A 14,238-nucleotide genomic window follows, 5' to 3' on the forward strand; every position below is an offset into this window, starting at 1 on the left:
TCTAGTGGACAAGGGAATAAGTCTTCATTTTTTTAGGTACAGAATTGAAATGTAGAATCAGCCACATAAATACAGTTAGTTGCCAGAGATGTGCAGTATGGAACTAAGAGCCATGTCAGAAGCAGGAGCTGATATCAAGATCAAAGTTCAATATAAAAATGTAGAAATGCATTTAGGGCATCAGGTTTAAAGGTTCAACACTAAACCAGCAGAGAGGATTTGGTTCCATACCGGGTTCATTGTTTTGAGGCAGCTAGGTGTCACAGTGGATAGAGTGCTGGGTTTGGGGTCAGGAAGAACTGAGTTCAAATGTGACCTCATACTTATCAAAAGTGTGACTTTGAGCAAGCCACTTAATCTCTTTCTGCCTCAATTTCCTCAATTGTAAAATGAAATAATAATGACGCCTACCTCCATGTTTTGAGATCAAATGCAACAATTCTGTAAAGTGCTCAGCACAGTGCCTGACACACAGTAGTTACTTAATCACTAAACAGGTATTAATGCTAAGTATGTGCTAGGCACGTGTTAAATGCTGGGGATTTAAAAAAGGCAAAAGATGGTCCTGCCCCCAAGGAGCTTACAATCTGATAGCAACATGCAAATATACATACATACATACATATATATATATATATATATATATATATATATATATATATATATAAAAACAAGCTATATACAGGAAAAATATTAAATAATTAACGGAGGGAAGGTACTGGAATTAAGAGGCTTTGGGGAAGGCTTCCTGAATAAGGTGGGATTTTAGTTGGGACTTAAAGGAAGCCAGGGAGGTCAGTAATCAAAGTTGAGGAGGGAGAGCATTCCAGGCATTCCAGGAACAGTCAGAGAGAATAGCCAGAACCTAGAGATGGAGTGTTTTGTTCATGGAACAGCCAGGAGGCCAGTGTAACTAGGTCAAAAAGTACATGTCAAGGGAGTAAGGTATAAGAAAACTGGAAAGGTAGGAAGGGTCTAGGTTATGAAGGGCTCTGAGCACCAATTAGAGGATTTTGTATTTGGTCCTGGAGGCAACAGGTAGCCACTGAAGTTATTGATTGGAGGGTGATGTGATTGGACTTGTGCTTTGGGAAAATCACTTTAGTGGTTGAATAAATGCCTGTTCCCTTCCCTTTCTTAGGTAGATGAGCATGTTTTATGCCCAATTGTTTGAACCCAGTCCTGTTTTTCACATTCCCTTAAATAAGGTGCAGCTGGACAGTTCCTAGTTCCTTTCCTATGCAATGTTTACCTGCAAGTGGCTGTGATCTTTTCAAATGACTACACTAGATTCCAGGATAATAGTTCACTTCTTTTCTTCTGGGGATCAGAGCAGTAGGCTCAATTTACTCTGTCAGTCTGTCTAATGGCAGGAACAGCTACTGCCAGAGTTCTTTTCCTTTTACTTCTTGACCGAAAGGTAATAGTCTAGAGATTTAGAATGAAATGTGCGTTCTGAGACATGGCCAGTATATTGACTTGCTTTACTGGATTATACACATTTGTTACAAGGGAGGACTTCTATTTGGGAAGAGAGTAGTTTAGCTGGTCCTGATTGATCAGCAAGAGAAAGAGAATTAATAAAATATGTTTTAAAGTCACCAAATAAAAAGTGCAGAAAGGGATTCAAATTGGGCAATGTTGTTGCTATCTTATTAGATTTTATAAATTTATTACAAGAGTTCTGTTTTTCTTTTTTTTAAATGGGGGTACACATACACATATGTATATACAGAGGCGTTCCAAAATTAATATACACACATATGTATATAGAGAAACATACATTATAGATACATACACATATATATATATATATTGTTTAAATATATTAAGTGTATGTAAATTTAAATATATACTTTATATATACACATATTATTTTAAAAAACAAACTATAACAAGTTCAATTTCTTATACATCTTGTTTTTTGTATATTAAAATGTTTATACTTGTTGGTAATTAAGTTTTCTATTTTAAAAATATTTAATTATAAAGGAATAACTACTGACAAATTTGTTTATGTACCATAGATATGATGTATCCATTTTAAGAATTCTAATTATAAGAAGTAATTCTAATTCTAATTATATAATATATATGTATTTAAGAATTCATATAAACTAGTATAGTAAAGGGATAAGATGGAACCTGCCTCTGAAATCAGAGGACTTAGGTTCATATCCTGCCTGTAAAGTTTACTACATGCATGACCTTGGGAGAGTTGACAGCACCAGTACTCTGTTTCTTTATATGTAAAACGAAGGGGCTGGATTAAATTTCTAGATCTATGATCCTAAGTACTGTGAACACATAATTGATCATTAGAAGTGTACTAACAGAAATTCATCTGATAGAATTCTAAACTTTAGAAATTTATAAATTAAGTTAAAATTATTTTATGTAACAGGACCCCTTGACATTAAGAACCTGAGTTATAAAACTGATATTCTGCCATAGCTGCTTGTGCTGAAGTGCCTAACATTCCATGTAATGTCAACAATATTAAATTTGTCTTAATAATATAGGTATGATAGGTATTTCTATGGAAACTGGTTAGGGCCCAACCATGGCATTGTTTGCAGTAGACCTTTACAGCCATTTTGGATAACTTGGTTTTTATTTTCTATTGTTTTCCTTTTAAGAATGCTGAAATAAAGTACATAGGTGGTACCAGATAAAAATTTCTGGAATGATATTGGAATAGTTAAAGGAATAAAAGAAGAAAAGTAGAAGAAAAAAAAGGAAAGAAAAGGAAAAAGATATGGAGTCAATAAATTGCTTAGAGCAATTTCCAGGGTTTAGGTATTGATATATTATTTCCCCCCAAAGGGGAAACAAAGAAAATCAAGAATGGAATGTTTGTTGAAAATCTACTATATTCAAGGTGGAACATATACTACATAAAAAGGTACTGTTAAAGATTATAATACAAATGGGAAGATTGGAAATATAAGTAAAATGTAATGAATACTAAAAGACACAAAGAAGTATCATGTGAAGGATAGAGGGAATACAGGGGACACAAACTCCATTTGTGTTACTGTAATGGAAACTAAATTCTCCTGCCCCCATGTAAGCCCTCAGTGGAATTTTCTGTATGGATTTTTGTCACAGGCCTGCTCCACACTTTTTAAATTGAGCTAATTATTTTTAGGAGTTACCAGGAAAAAAATGTTGAAAAAGTCATTTTCTTTAACCTGTGGCAAGCATCCCAAAGGTGGAATAGGAGATGGTTTTAACAGCAGAGTGAATGGATTTGTGCAGTGAAGCATATTCAACAAATTCATTCATAAATTCATGCAACAAATATTTATTAGGCCCAAGGCACTCTGGGGAAAGAATAAAACATATCTCCCTTCCTATCTTTTTTTTTTTTTGCTAGGCAATGGGGTTAAGCAACTTACCCAGGGTCACACACCTAATGTTATGTGTCTGAGTCTGGATTTGAACTCAGGTCTTCCTGAATCCAAGGCCGTGCTTTATCCACAGTGCCACCTAGCTGCCCCCTCCCTTCCTATCTTTGGTCTCCATGACACTTGGGACTTCTGAGAGTCCAACACTTGAAGAAGAGTCCCCAAGAAGTCCATGATTGTATGCCTATAGATTGGTTCAAGTTAGTCACACAGGTTGGCTTTCTATATACATGGCTGTTTACACCTTCCCCCCTAACTGGAGAATCCTCAATGAAGACTTAGCAATTCATTTTAGAGAGATTGCTGATCCCTGCTTTGGTCAGACTGAGAAATCTGTGGAAAGCTTTCTTCTGTATCTAACTCATCGGTCCCAACTAGATGTGAAATTTTAAAATCAAATATTTCCTAAAATGGGAAAAATCATTGGGTTGACCATTTATCTTTCACATATAAATATTGAAGAAAAAAGACAACGAGCTCTATACAACAACAATAGCCATAGACAAAGCTGTAGTCTTGTCCATAGATGTGTGGACCAAGCATAAATATGCTGCTCAAGAGAAATAGTAACATGAAAACAAACTAACTAACAAACAAACAAAAAAACACACACAGAAACCCTAAGATGTTAAGGTTAAAACTAACAGAGAAATACATTTTCTCCTTATCAGTTTTATTCGAATCCATCAGAGAGACACAAAATCTTTTAAATCATGTCTTTGTCACCATTTTTGTTCTAAAAGAAATCTACATTGGCTTTATCATCATCCTGCACTATGGAACAGTTTTATCATAGGCTGAGGATTCCCAGTGAGAAACATACGCGTTTTTCCCCTGTGCTCCTCAGTAATGTTTAATAGGTTTGTTTATGTTTGGCTGCCTCTACCAACTTCTCCACAGGGACTTTTCTGTGAACAAAATATTCTAACTCCATCCACTTTTCTTTATTTTAAACAAATATCCGGAAGAATTTAACCACAAAAACAGCAACTAAATTATGTATTTTAAAGTACTTTTGGAACAATATAAACTATGGTGATTATGTTCCAGTAGTTATGCATATGCCATCCATTTTCCTTGCTGACTATTACTGGTGCTGCTTTTCTGATGACTAAAATCCCTGCTTTTGTTTTCTTTCTCAAACAAATCTCTGTTCTGAATATTGCTTCCATTAGAAAGGGTGATCTGCAAAAACTGGAAGTTAAGCTGAGTCTTGAAGGAAGGCAGCTTAGTGGACAGTATTATTGATGTACTACAGTAAGTCTACCAAGTAGGAAGTTCTAGCACATCAGGTGTGGTCCTGCCTTAGATCAACAAGCATTGTTTTCCAGGATAGGCCAGTGAGGAAAGTGCTATGGCTAGCCACTCATCAGTAACTGCTGACTGATGACAAATGGCCACCACTCAATCAGTAACTAATGACCTTAGCAAGACAGCTCAAATTCTCCAAAACCCCCTTAACATAATGTTGTGTATATGAACATAGCCATCTTGTACTAAAATCCCTTTTCTGTCTTCCAAGCATTGATTTGCAAGACTCTGCCGCTATATGCGTAAGTATTCAGAGTCTATATTTCTTGGGTACAAAGATCTATTAAAGTGGCAATGCCCCTTTTTATAGATACCTAATTGACTTCTAACTGAATTCTTTCCTTCAAATTTTGTCCATTTGGGGAGTCAGGGGCCCTTAAGGCTTCTTACAAGTTCCACCCTCCCTTCTTGAGATTCAATTACCTATTCTTCACACCAGTAAACCTCCATATAAAGACTAGAGCGAGATTTTAAAACAAATCCATTGGCATGGGACAAGTGTACCCTGAGCATTACCATTGGCTCTTCCTTGTTCTGTCAGAGAAAGAGCTAGTGGGAATGCTCTCCCAAGATATGTCCGCACACCAGTCCCATGTTCTATGCACATCTATGTCAGTATCATTTTACATTCATTTTTTAAAATTCATTGATGGGTACAGGAATGTTTAGCAGTGAAATCTTCTTAATGTAACCAATAGGAATTAATGTTATTATGCTGCTTTACTGAAACAAAGTTAATCTCAGTATGAAAAAGCAAGTGATGGAAAAGAATCATCTGGAAAATTAGTTCTCTTCTAAAAAATCAGAGGTGAGAAGGGACAGCATTCCAGGCATGGGGACAGCCAGTGCAAAAGGAAAGAGATGAGAGGTAAAGTGTCATGTGATGAATAGCCAATGCAGCAATGTAGTAGAGAGATGGAGTAGAGTAAAGTATAAGAGACTGAAAGGTAGGGAGGGAGTGTCCAGGTTATAAAGACCTCCAAATGCTCAAGCAGGGACTTTTATATTTGATTTTGGATAATTGGGAGCCACTTGAGTTTATTGAGTAGAGAGGTGACATAGACCTGCACATGAGAAAAATTTCACAAGAAGTTTGAAGTATATGTTAAAATGGCTCGTACAGAATTATTTCCTTTAAAAAACCTGTAGTTAGGGGCAGCTAGGTGGCGCAGTGGATAGAGCTCCAGCCTTGGAGTTAGGAGGACCTGAGTTCAAATCCAGCCTCAGATACTTACTAGCTGTGTGACCTTGGGCAAGTCATTTAACCCCCAATTGCTTCACCAAAAAAAAAAAAATCTTATTGGGGTAGCTAGGTGGTGCCCTGGATAGAGCACCGGCCCTGAAGTCAGGAAGACCTGAGTTCAACTCTGGCCTCAGACCAAATACTTGACATTTACTAGCTGTGTGACCCTGGGCAAGTCACTTAACCCCAATTGCCTTAAAAAAAACCAAACCTATAATTAAAAGTTAGGACAAGGAGCTGGTACCCTGTGAAACTAAAGTAAAAAATATGCTGGCTGTGCTACCTGGGTACTGAGTATATGAAACATGCTCAGGATGCAGAATGAGACATATGTATTTTGGACATGATCAGTATGGGAATTTGTTTTGCTTGACTACACATATTTGTTACAGTGATTTTCTTTTTCTTTTTTCACTTCCTTTTTTTAAAAAAATATTATAAAAGTTTCATGTTGTACTGAGAAATAAGTATTTCCTTAGTGGTCCCATTTAGATGACATACGCTCCTAAGTTCTTTTTTCACTTTCAGTGGGAAAGCAGGAGGGTGAGAAAGTTGATATTTGTTGATTTTTTAAAAATGCCCTTAAAAATAAAAAAAAAGTTAATGCTGTCAAACTGATTCAATCGAAATAATCTTAGATTTGGTTGAAGAAAACTGTTAAGAGTTCCATTTACTTGAGGAAGGTTATTTTGAAAGCAGAATGGTTTTCCTTTCCCTCTCTTAAAAAAAATAGATTTATTTTACCACATTTGAATTAATCAGTTACTGAAATAAAAATTGTTCAGATAAATGTAATCTATAAAAGGCCTCCTCTAGCAGGAGCTCTCTGATCCTATGATGTTAAGAGCTAGAATTAAAAAAAGCAGCGAGGTATCTTCAGTGACAATGGGGAATTCCCTGGCTTAGAATATCATTCTCTCCTTTCCCTGCCTCAGCCTACTGAATTCCCACCAATCCTTCAAACCCCACCTCAGATAATTCTTATTCTAATTAGTCTTCCCTCAGTTTCCCTGTTGGTAATGATCTTTTTTTCTTAGGTCTTCCCAAAGAAGTTTGTTTGCCACCTCTTTTTGGTATTTGCACATAGGTGGTGCAGTGGATAGCGTGCTGGGCCTAGAGTCTGGAAGACTCACCTTTCTGAATTCAAATCTGGCCTCAGACACTTACTAGCTGGGTGACCCTGGGCAAGTCACTTTACCCTGTTTCCCTCAGTTTCCTCATCTGTAAAATGAGCTGGAGAACCACTATAGTATCTTTGCCAAGAAAACCCCAAATGCGGTCACAAGAGTGAGACATGACTGAAAAAACTATTGAACCATAACAGCAATAATTGTTACTTGCATACATATCATATCACTCTCTTAAACTTAAGTTTAAGCTTCTTGAAGTCAAGAGACAGCATCTTATCTAAACTTTGAATTTCCTATAAGGCCTGTGGGTGCTTAATAAATGCCTCTTGAAATACGCTGGTAAACATCCTATGACTGGAAAGGGAAGGAATCTTTTCCCACCTTCTATATCTACTATTAACCAGAACAGATTACATGATGCTGAATTATTACTGTCATTGCCTTTTCTTTTGCTGACAAACTTAGGTCCGTTTCATTGACTCCAAAGTAATTTTTGAAAAAAAGATCTGCTGACACTCTAAGATGCCTGCATCATTAACCATGTCCATGCTTTGCATGAGAATGATGGTCTCTTAGAAATTCTGGTATTTGTATGGAATAAAGAAAGGTCAAAGTAGTATTATTAGTATGCAGACCTACTGACTATGTAAAACCTTTTGCCAGCAAGCTATACAAATACATAAAGGCTGGAGAGAAGAGTGAAGTACATACATAAAGGCTGGAGAAAAGAGAAGAGTATATAAATTAGTGTTCAAATATACATAGAAACATGCACAAACATACATACATAGCACTAGTCTCGAACTTCTTATAGTAAACTCTTATAGGCTCCAGATCTTAAAAAGAATAAGACGGGAAAACAAAATAATACAGTGGTAAGTTACTTGGGATCAGAAGGCTTGGATTTATATCCTGGCCATACTACTTATTACTTGGGTGACCTTGGGTAATTCACTTAACTTCCTTGGGCTTTAGTTCCTACCTAATCTGTAAAATGAATTTGGACTATACTGTTTCTGAAGTCTCTTCCAACTTTAAATCTATGATCCAATGAAGGAAAAAGGGAAGTATGGTTCAAAAGATCAAACCTACAAGGAAAAGCTAAAGTGATGGAGGTCATTTAACTTGGAAAAGAGGTTGGCTTATGAGAGCCATTTGGTTAGAGTTCTTTTAGGGGGAAAAAACCCAACCAGTTCTTCTCTATGCTTATTCTAGGGACTAGATGAAATATAAAATTTACGTAAGGTATGATGCCTGCCTTCATGGAGTTTATAATCCAGTAAAAGGATACGACAAATTCACATAAGAATTCTAGCTTTGGCTTGAGCTACATTAACTAGTCAATACCTAATTCCTAGGTACTATGTAGGTGGAGACAAGATTTACTCTCTCTAGTTGATGGGGTTTTTTAACCTAAAACATATGAGTGTAATATACACTATTATCTAATAATTAAATTAGAGAATTCAAAATCAATGTGTTTTACGCCATGGGATTATCCACTGGGTTAAAATATGAGGACTATCTTCAAGTCAGTATTACTACTTACTAGCTCTATGACCTTGGACGACTGAAGTCCTCTCTGTATCTTAACTGCTTCATCAGTAAAATGGGGCAAGGGGTAATCACACTTGAACAACACATCTCATAGCATTGTTGTGTGGGGTAAAAAGAATGCTATATAAATGAGGATTGTTTATAACATGCACATATGGAAGATTTTCAAGCATGTGAAAAATCTCCTTTTCTCTAGATCTTTTAAAATGGGAGAAAAGATAGGCCATATGTTTGGGATATATAACAGAGCCTGAATTGGGTGAGGAGATGATTTGACAATTTCTCAAGACCTCCTCTAAACTTAAGCTGCTGTGATAATCTTGAAAATATCTTGGATGATGTCTTTTCAATTGGGCACAAAATCCTGTCTAAAGCTTTAAGTTAAGTAAAGTTTAGTTCCATTAAGAAATAGGATCTTTTTCTATCTATGGGTCAACTTACTCTTTTTTTCCTAATAAAATATAAACAGAGTTGGAGTAGTTGGGCAAAGGTTGTACAGAGGGAAAAAGTAAAAAATATGCTCCCCATTTAACACTTCTGGAGTCTAACTTTGGCTAGAATCACACTAATTGCTCAATATCTATTCCCCCACCTCCTCCTATGTGTAGACCAGATTTATTCTGTTCTAGATGATAAACTTAACCTTTTACAAATTTCTGTGTCAACTGTGTTTTGCCCTCTATTTTGTGTTGTTGAACTCATTATTTTATATAAAAATATATTCCTCTTCTAAAATAAGTGTAATGCTATGAATATAATGCTATGTATGCCTGCTCCCTATTAGTATCTTTGAAAAGAGGAGAGATTTTTGTGACTAAAGAAGAGTTTTAAGTATGGCCAAGTCTGTGAAAACGCATCAACCCAGAATTAAAAAATGCTTTCTTTTGTGTCTAGGAATAGCACCTCACTACAGTGTAGTGCAAAAAGGCCTAGATTTGGAGGCAAACACATGTGGTTAGAAATCCCAGCCCTGCTACTTCTTAGTTATTTGACTTTGAACAAGTTATATAACCTCTTTGAACCTCAGTTTCCTCATCTGCAAAATAAAGGTTTTAGATCAAATGACCCCCAACTTCTCCCCCAAATGCATTTCTATTATCCTATCTTGCATGTTTGCTTTTATTGCAGATCATATCATATCTCCCCAACCCCACCTCCTCTCTCCCCAGTGATTTACATGTCATGCTGACTAAAGCTAAGCAAAGAACAGTTAAATTCACGAATTCTTTCTCTGTTTTCCTCTCTAAAAGGAAGCCTAATTATTTGGTTAAGTTAAAACATTCTGCTTTGATTAAGGTCACCAATAAATAAAGCTGTGTTAGCAATTTTCCAAATACCTTTGGATTTTACAAATTTTATTATAAAAAATGTTAAACCAAGGAGATAAAGTTTAGTGACCTTAGTACAGAAACTGTATTTGGGAACTCTGCTAATCAAGTAGAAGGAATGTATTTACACAACCACATTAAGTAGCTCGGTGTCAGGTAGGTGGGACAAGAGGATAGCATCCCAGGTCTGGAGAAAGAAAGGTCTGAATTAAAATCCAACCTTAGGCATTTAGTAGCTGTGTGACTGTTTGCCTCAGTTTCCTCCTCCATAAAATGAGGATAACAATGACACCTACCTCACAGGGTTGTTGTGAGGATCAAATGAAATAATAATTGTTAAGTGTTTAGCACAGTGTTGGCACATATTAAGCACTATATACAGTTAGCTATAATTATTATTATTACATAATGCTGAACTTGGAGTCAGGAGGACTTGAGTTCATATTTGACCTCAGGAACTTAATTAGCTGAGTGACCCTTGGCAAGTCACTTGTCTGCCTCAGTATCCTCAACTGTAAAAAGGGGATGATAATAGCACCAACCTCCCAAGGTTGTTGTGAGGATTAAATGAGATAATATTTGGAAAGGTACTTAGCACAGTGCCTGGCACATAGTAGGTGCTTAGTAAATGGTTTTTTCCACCCACATTTAATTTTATATATGAAAACTGAATCACAACTATGGATATTCCCTTTGTTATTTCCTAGATAATTACCTGGTTCAGTTTTTACTTAGAACATATATAGTATATATTTTTATTATATATAGTAAGTGATATACATGAGTCTCTTTCCTTCAAATCTCAGCTAAAATCTCAACTTCTGCAGGAGGCCCTTCTTGGTCTCTCCCTAGTTGTTGGCATATTCCGTTCTGATATCACCAACCATCGACACTGTATAAATTTTCTATGTACCTAGTTTATTTATTAGAATGTGAGCCTCTTGAAAGAAGGGATTGTTTTTGCCTTTCCTTGTATCCCCAGTATTTATCAAAATGTGTCTGACACAAAATAAGGGCTTAATAAATGTTGGTTGATTTGACTTATTCTATGGGAGAGCAAATCTATTACAGGAACCATATCCTTGTGCTTTGACATAAGTAAGAAAAAGACTTTTGCTACCACTCAATTTAAGAAATACACATTAAACATTTATTTATCTGTGCAGGTTATTTAGTCACCAACATATATTTTAGTTTATCCTGAAAAAAAAACCAAGTAAAATCATCAACCAGCATCCCATAGGGTACTTCTCCCTTGGTGGGGTGGAGAAGGGAGTTGTTTTTAAATAAGAGTGTATTTATAGTAATCACAGTTGGCAATTCATTTGTCACCAGCTGCTCTGCTTGGTTCAGCTCCCACCATCATCTTCATCAGGCCCTGCCCAGGATAAACTCATTACTAGGAAACTTGTCATCATGGAGCTTGCTTCAGTTTTGCTACTCACACGTCATCAGTGCCCTTAGTTGTTCTTGCTTCTCTTTCTAAGGGCAGGAGGGCTCAGTGAGAAATGCCTTCCATTACCTCCCTTAATTGAAGGCTCAAAATGCTAGCTGTCTCTTCATTTGCCACCAGCTACTGTGCTGGGTTTCAGCTCCACCACCATCTCTATCACGACCCTGCACCAAGTATGTCTGGCACCTCCCTCCCCTTTTCTGTTATCTTTTGTGCATTGTCATCTCCCATTATACTGTAAGCTCCTTGACAGCAGGGACTCCCTTTTCCTTATTTGTATCCCAGTGTTTAGCATGGTGCCTGGCACATAGTAGGCACTTAATAAATGTTTATTGAATTGTATTGTTTAGAACCGGCAATAGATATAGACATCTATGTAGATACAGATATGTCTGTATCTATATAAATGTATAGATAAAGATATAGTTATAGGTATCTATAGCTATATCTATAGAGATACCTATAGACATAGATCTTTCTTTCTGTGTGTACCTTTAACTATATAGCCTGATCCTTAGTTCTTATCCATGTCCTTTCTTCTTTTCCATTTCTAACTAATTGAAGTTAAATTACTTTGTTGCCTATGAGAAGACTCAGAAATAGTATTATGCTTCTGAACCTAATCTTTACACTAGGTTATGTGACTAGACATACTGGACTTGCGACTAGCCTGGTCAGGCATGTAGGTAGAGCAGTTTGTGATGGTCTTCTTTGGCTATGACCAGAGAGGGTAGGTGCAACAGCTAAAGCTATGAAGGGGGTAGTTTTATAAAGCCACTAATAGTGTACAAATGTGGAGTCAAGAAGGTTTAGGTTCAAATCCTACCTCTGATGCTTACCACCTATGTGACCTTGTGTAAGTCACTTAACTTTCCAGTGCCTCAGTTTCCTCATCTGTAAAATGAAGAGGTTGGATGTGATGGTCTCTAAGGTTCCTTCCCGCTCTAAATCAATTATCTTTTGTTTCTATGATGCCATGGCAATTATTCACTGAGGAAAGTCCCCAAAAGAACTATTAGTTACTTGGTTGTTTTCAGTTTTTTGGACTACTCATAGTGATAAGTGCTAACCACAGAAAAGAAGACAAGCTTGTAGCTATCTTATGACACTTTTTTTTTTAAAGGAAGATGTCTGTCACAGAACTCTTAAGCACTAGATAAATGGATCTCGGAATGCTATGAATGTACCACATTGGTCCAGCAGGACATTTGCCATTGAACACCAGGATGAATAATCTTTTAATGTTTAAAACTTGGGAAAGGGTTGGACTTTGTAGGGATTGCTATTTGTTTCCCCAATGACTTCACAATATTAGTGCTCATATTAGGCACTTAATATTTACTGATTGATTGATTTACATTTTATAGTAATTACAACTCTAGCTCTGTAATGGCAGGGTAGGTGTGTGAATGGGGAGCTGCCTCCCATCTTGCCTACCCTGAAACAGGAACACATATTATAATTCTGAAACAAAGAGCTACATTTGTAGTTCTATAAACTTAAAGGTGCCTGAGGACTTTGGAAACATTTTTTCCTTTCTTGTTTTTCTGTAAATAAATAGAGAATACAAAACTTAAAAGAAGGTTGGATATTATGTTCTGTAAAACTTGGTATTTCTTCAAACACCTTTGAAACTAAAATTTAAAAAACAAACAACAAAATACTCCAACAGTTTTACTGTGGCATTGAGGCGACACTGGTATCTTAAAGGCTTTGCCAGTGGACCATAGGCTCTGATATGTCCTAGTAAGGTGGCAAGACTTCTATTATAGGCCTGGTAACAGACTCTGTGTCTGTCAGCAGAGGTTGAGTCTAGCTGAGTTCAAAGAGGTGCGTCACCAACTTGATGACAAGGCAATAATTTTTTTCTTTTTGGCCACAGTACTCTGGAAGACTATTTACTAAGTTGTAAAGAGTCAGTGGTCAGTATTGGTAGAGGGAGTGGCCAAATATAAAAACTGATGGATCACTGAAGTAATCTGGAATGGAAGACAAAAAAAATTCTTTTAAACTATTCCAAGAACACATACACACACACACACACACACACATACATATATACATATGTATATATATATGTATGTATGTGCAGATATGTGCATGGCCTAATATTTTATCTCAGAGTAATTACTCAATTAGGACCAATTATTTCTGTATAGCCCAGGAGGCACAGACACCAAATTTTCTCTTTCTTGCATTCTAAATATACATAACACATGAAATAACCTCTCATGATGATTCAACTTGGTAACAAAAACTACGAGGTAGCAGTTGTTTTAACAAATGACAGACTTACAATTGCATTTCTTCTGAACAAATCTAAGCTTGCATGCTGTTCTGTAGGTAGATAACCGGATGCGATCCAAATCTTGGGCTCCTGTTGAAAAGAAGTACATGTATGCTGTGACTTACACTCAGAGGGAAATTTTATAACGTTCGCAAGTATTGGGGCTATAAAATACACACTTTTATTAGTTCTTCTCTTCCTCCCTCCCAATCTTAGAACATATTTGCAATCACAAGTTTTGAAATGGTCTGCTCTATATCACCTGGTTTCAGGCAGGGCTATCTATGCCTCCAGGGAATTGGGCATATCTATTCAACTTTGGAAATTGCATTATAGATCACGTTCATGAAATAAAAAATGGGAAGCTTAGCCTGCTGTGTATGTCACTTTGTAGAACAATCTGGTCCAGCTGTAGGCTAAAAGGCAAACTGGCTAAGCTCCCATATCAAAGGGGAAATATCAATACAGCCATAGAAAAACAACATTTTTATCTTTAAAAAAAAGAAATTAAAATGACCA

The 14,238-nt window shown here is 36.4% G+C and overlaps 1 protein-coding gene across 20 annotated transcripts in view; it reads right to left on the reverse strand.

Moving 5' to 3' along the window:
- DTNA (dystrobrevin alpha) overlaps window positions 1–14,238 on the reverse strand; it is a 484,963-nt gene that overhangs the window by 145,771 nt on the left and 324,954 nt on the right. For all 20 annotated transcript variants that reach the window (XM_078153434.1, XM_078153431.1, XM_078153432.1 and 17 more), the window contains one exon: window positions 13,729–13,809. In XM_078153434.1, the coding sequence (XP_078009560.1) occupies window positions 13,729–13,809 (81 nt within the window). The remainder of the gene's footprint in view (window positions 1–13,728; window positions 13,810–14,238) is intronic.

The sequence above is a fragment of the Phascolarctos cinereus genome, unplaced genomic scaffold (genome assembly GCF_003287225.1).
Source record: "Phascolarctos cinereus isolate Bilbo 61053 unplaced genomic scaffold, phaCin_HiC Scaffold_4;HRSCAF=312, whole genome shotgun sequence".
Classification (NCBI taxonomy): Eukaryota; Metazoa; Chordata; class Mammalia; order Diprotodontia; family Phascolarctidae; genus Phascolarctos; species Phascolarctos cinereus.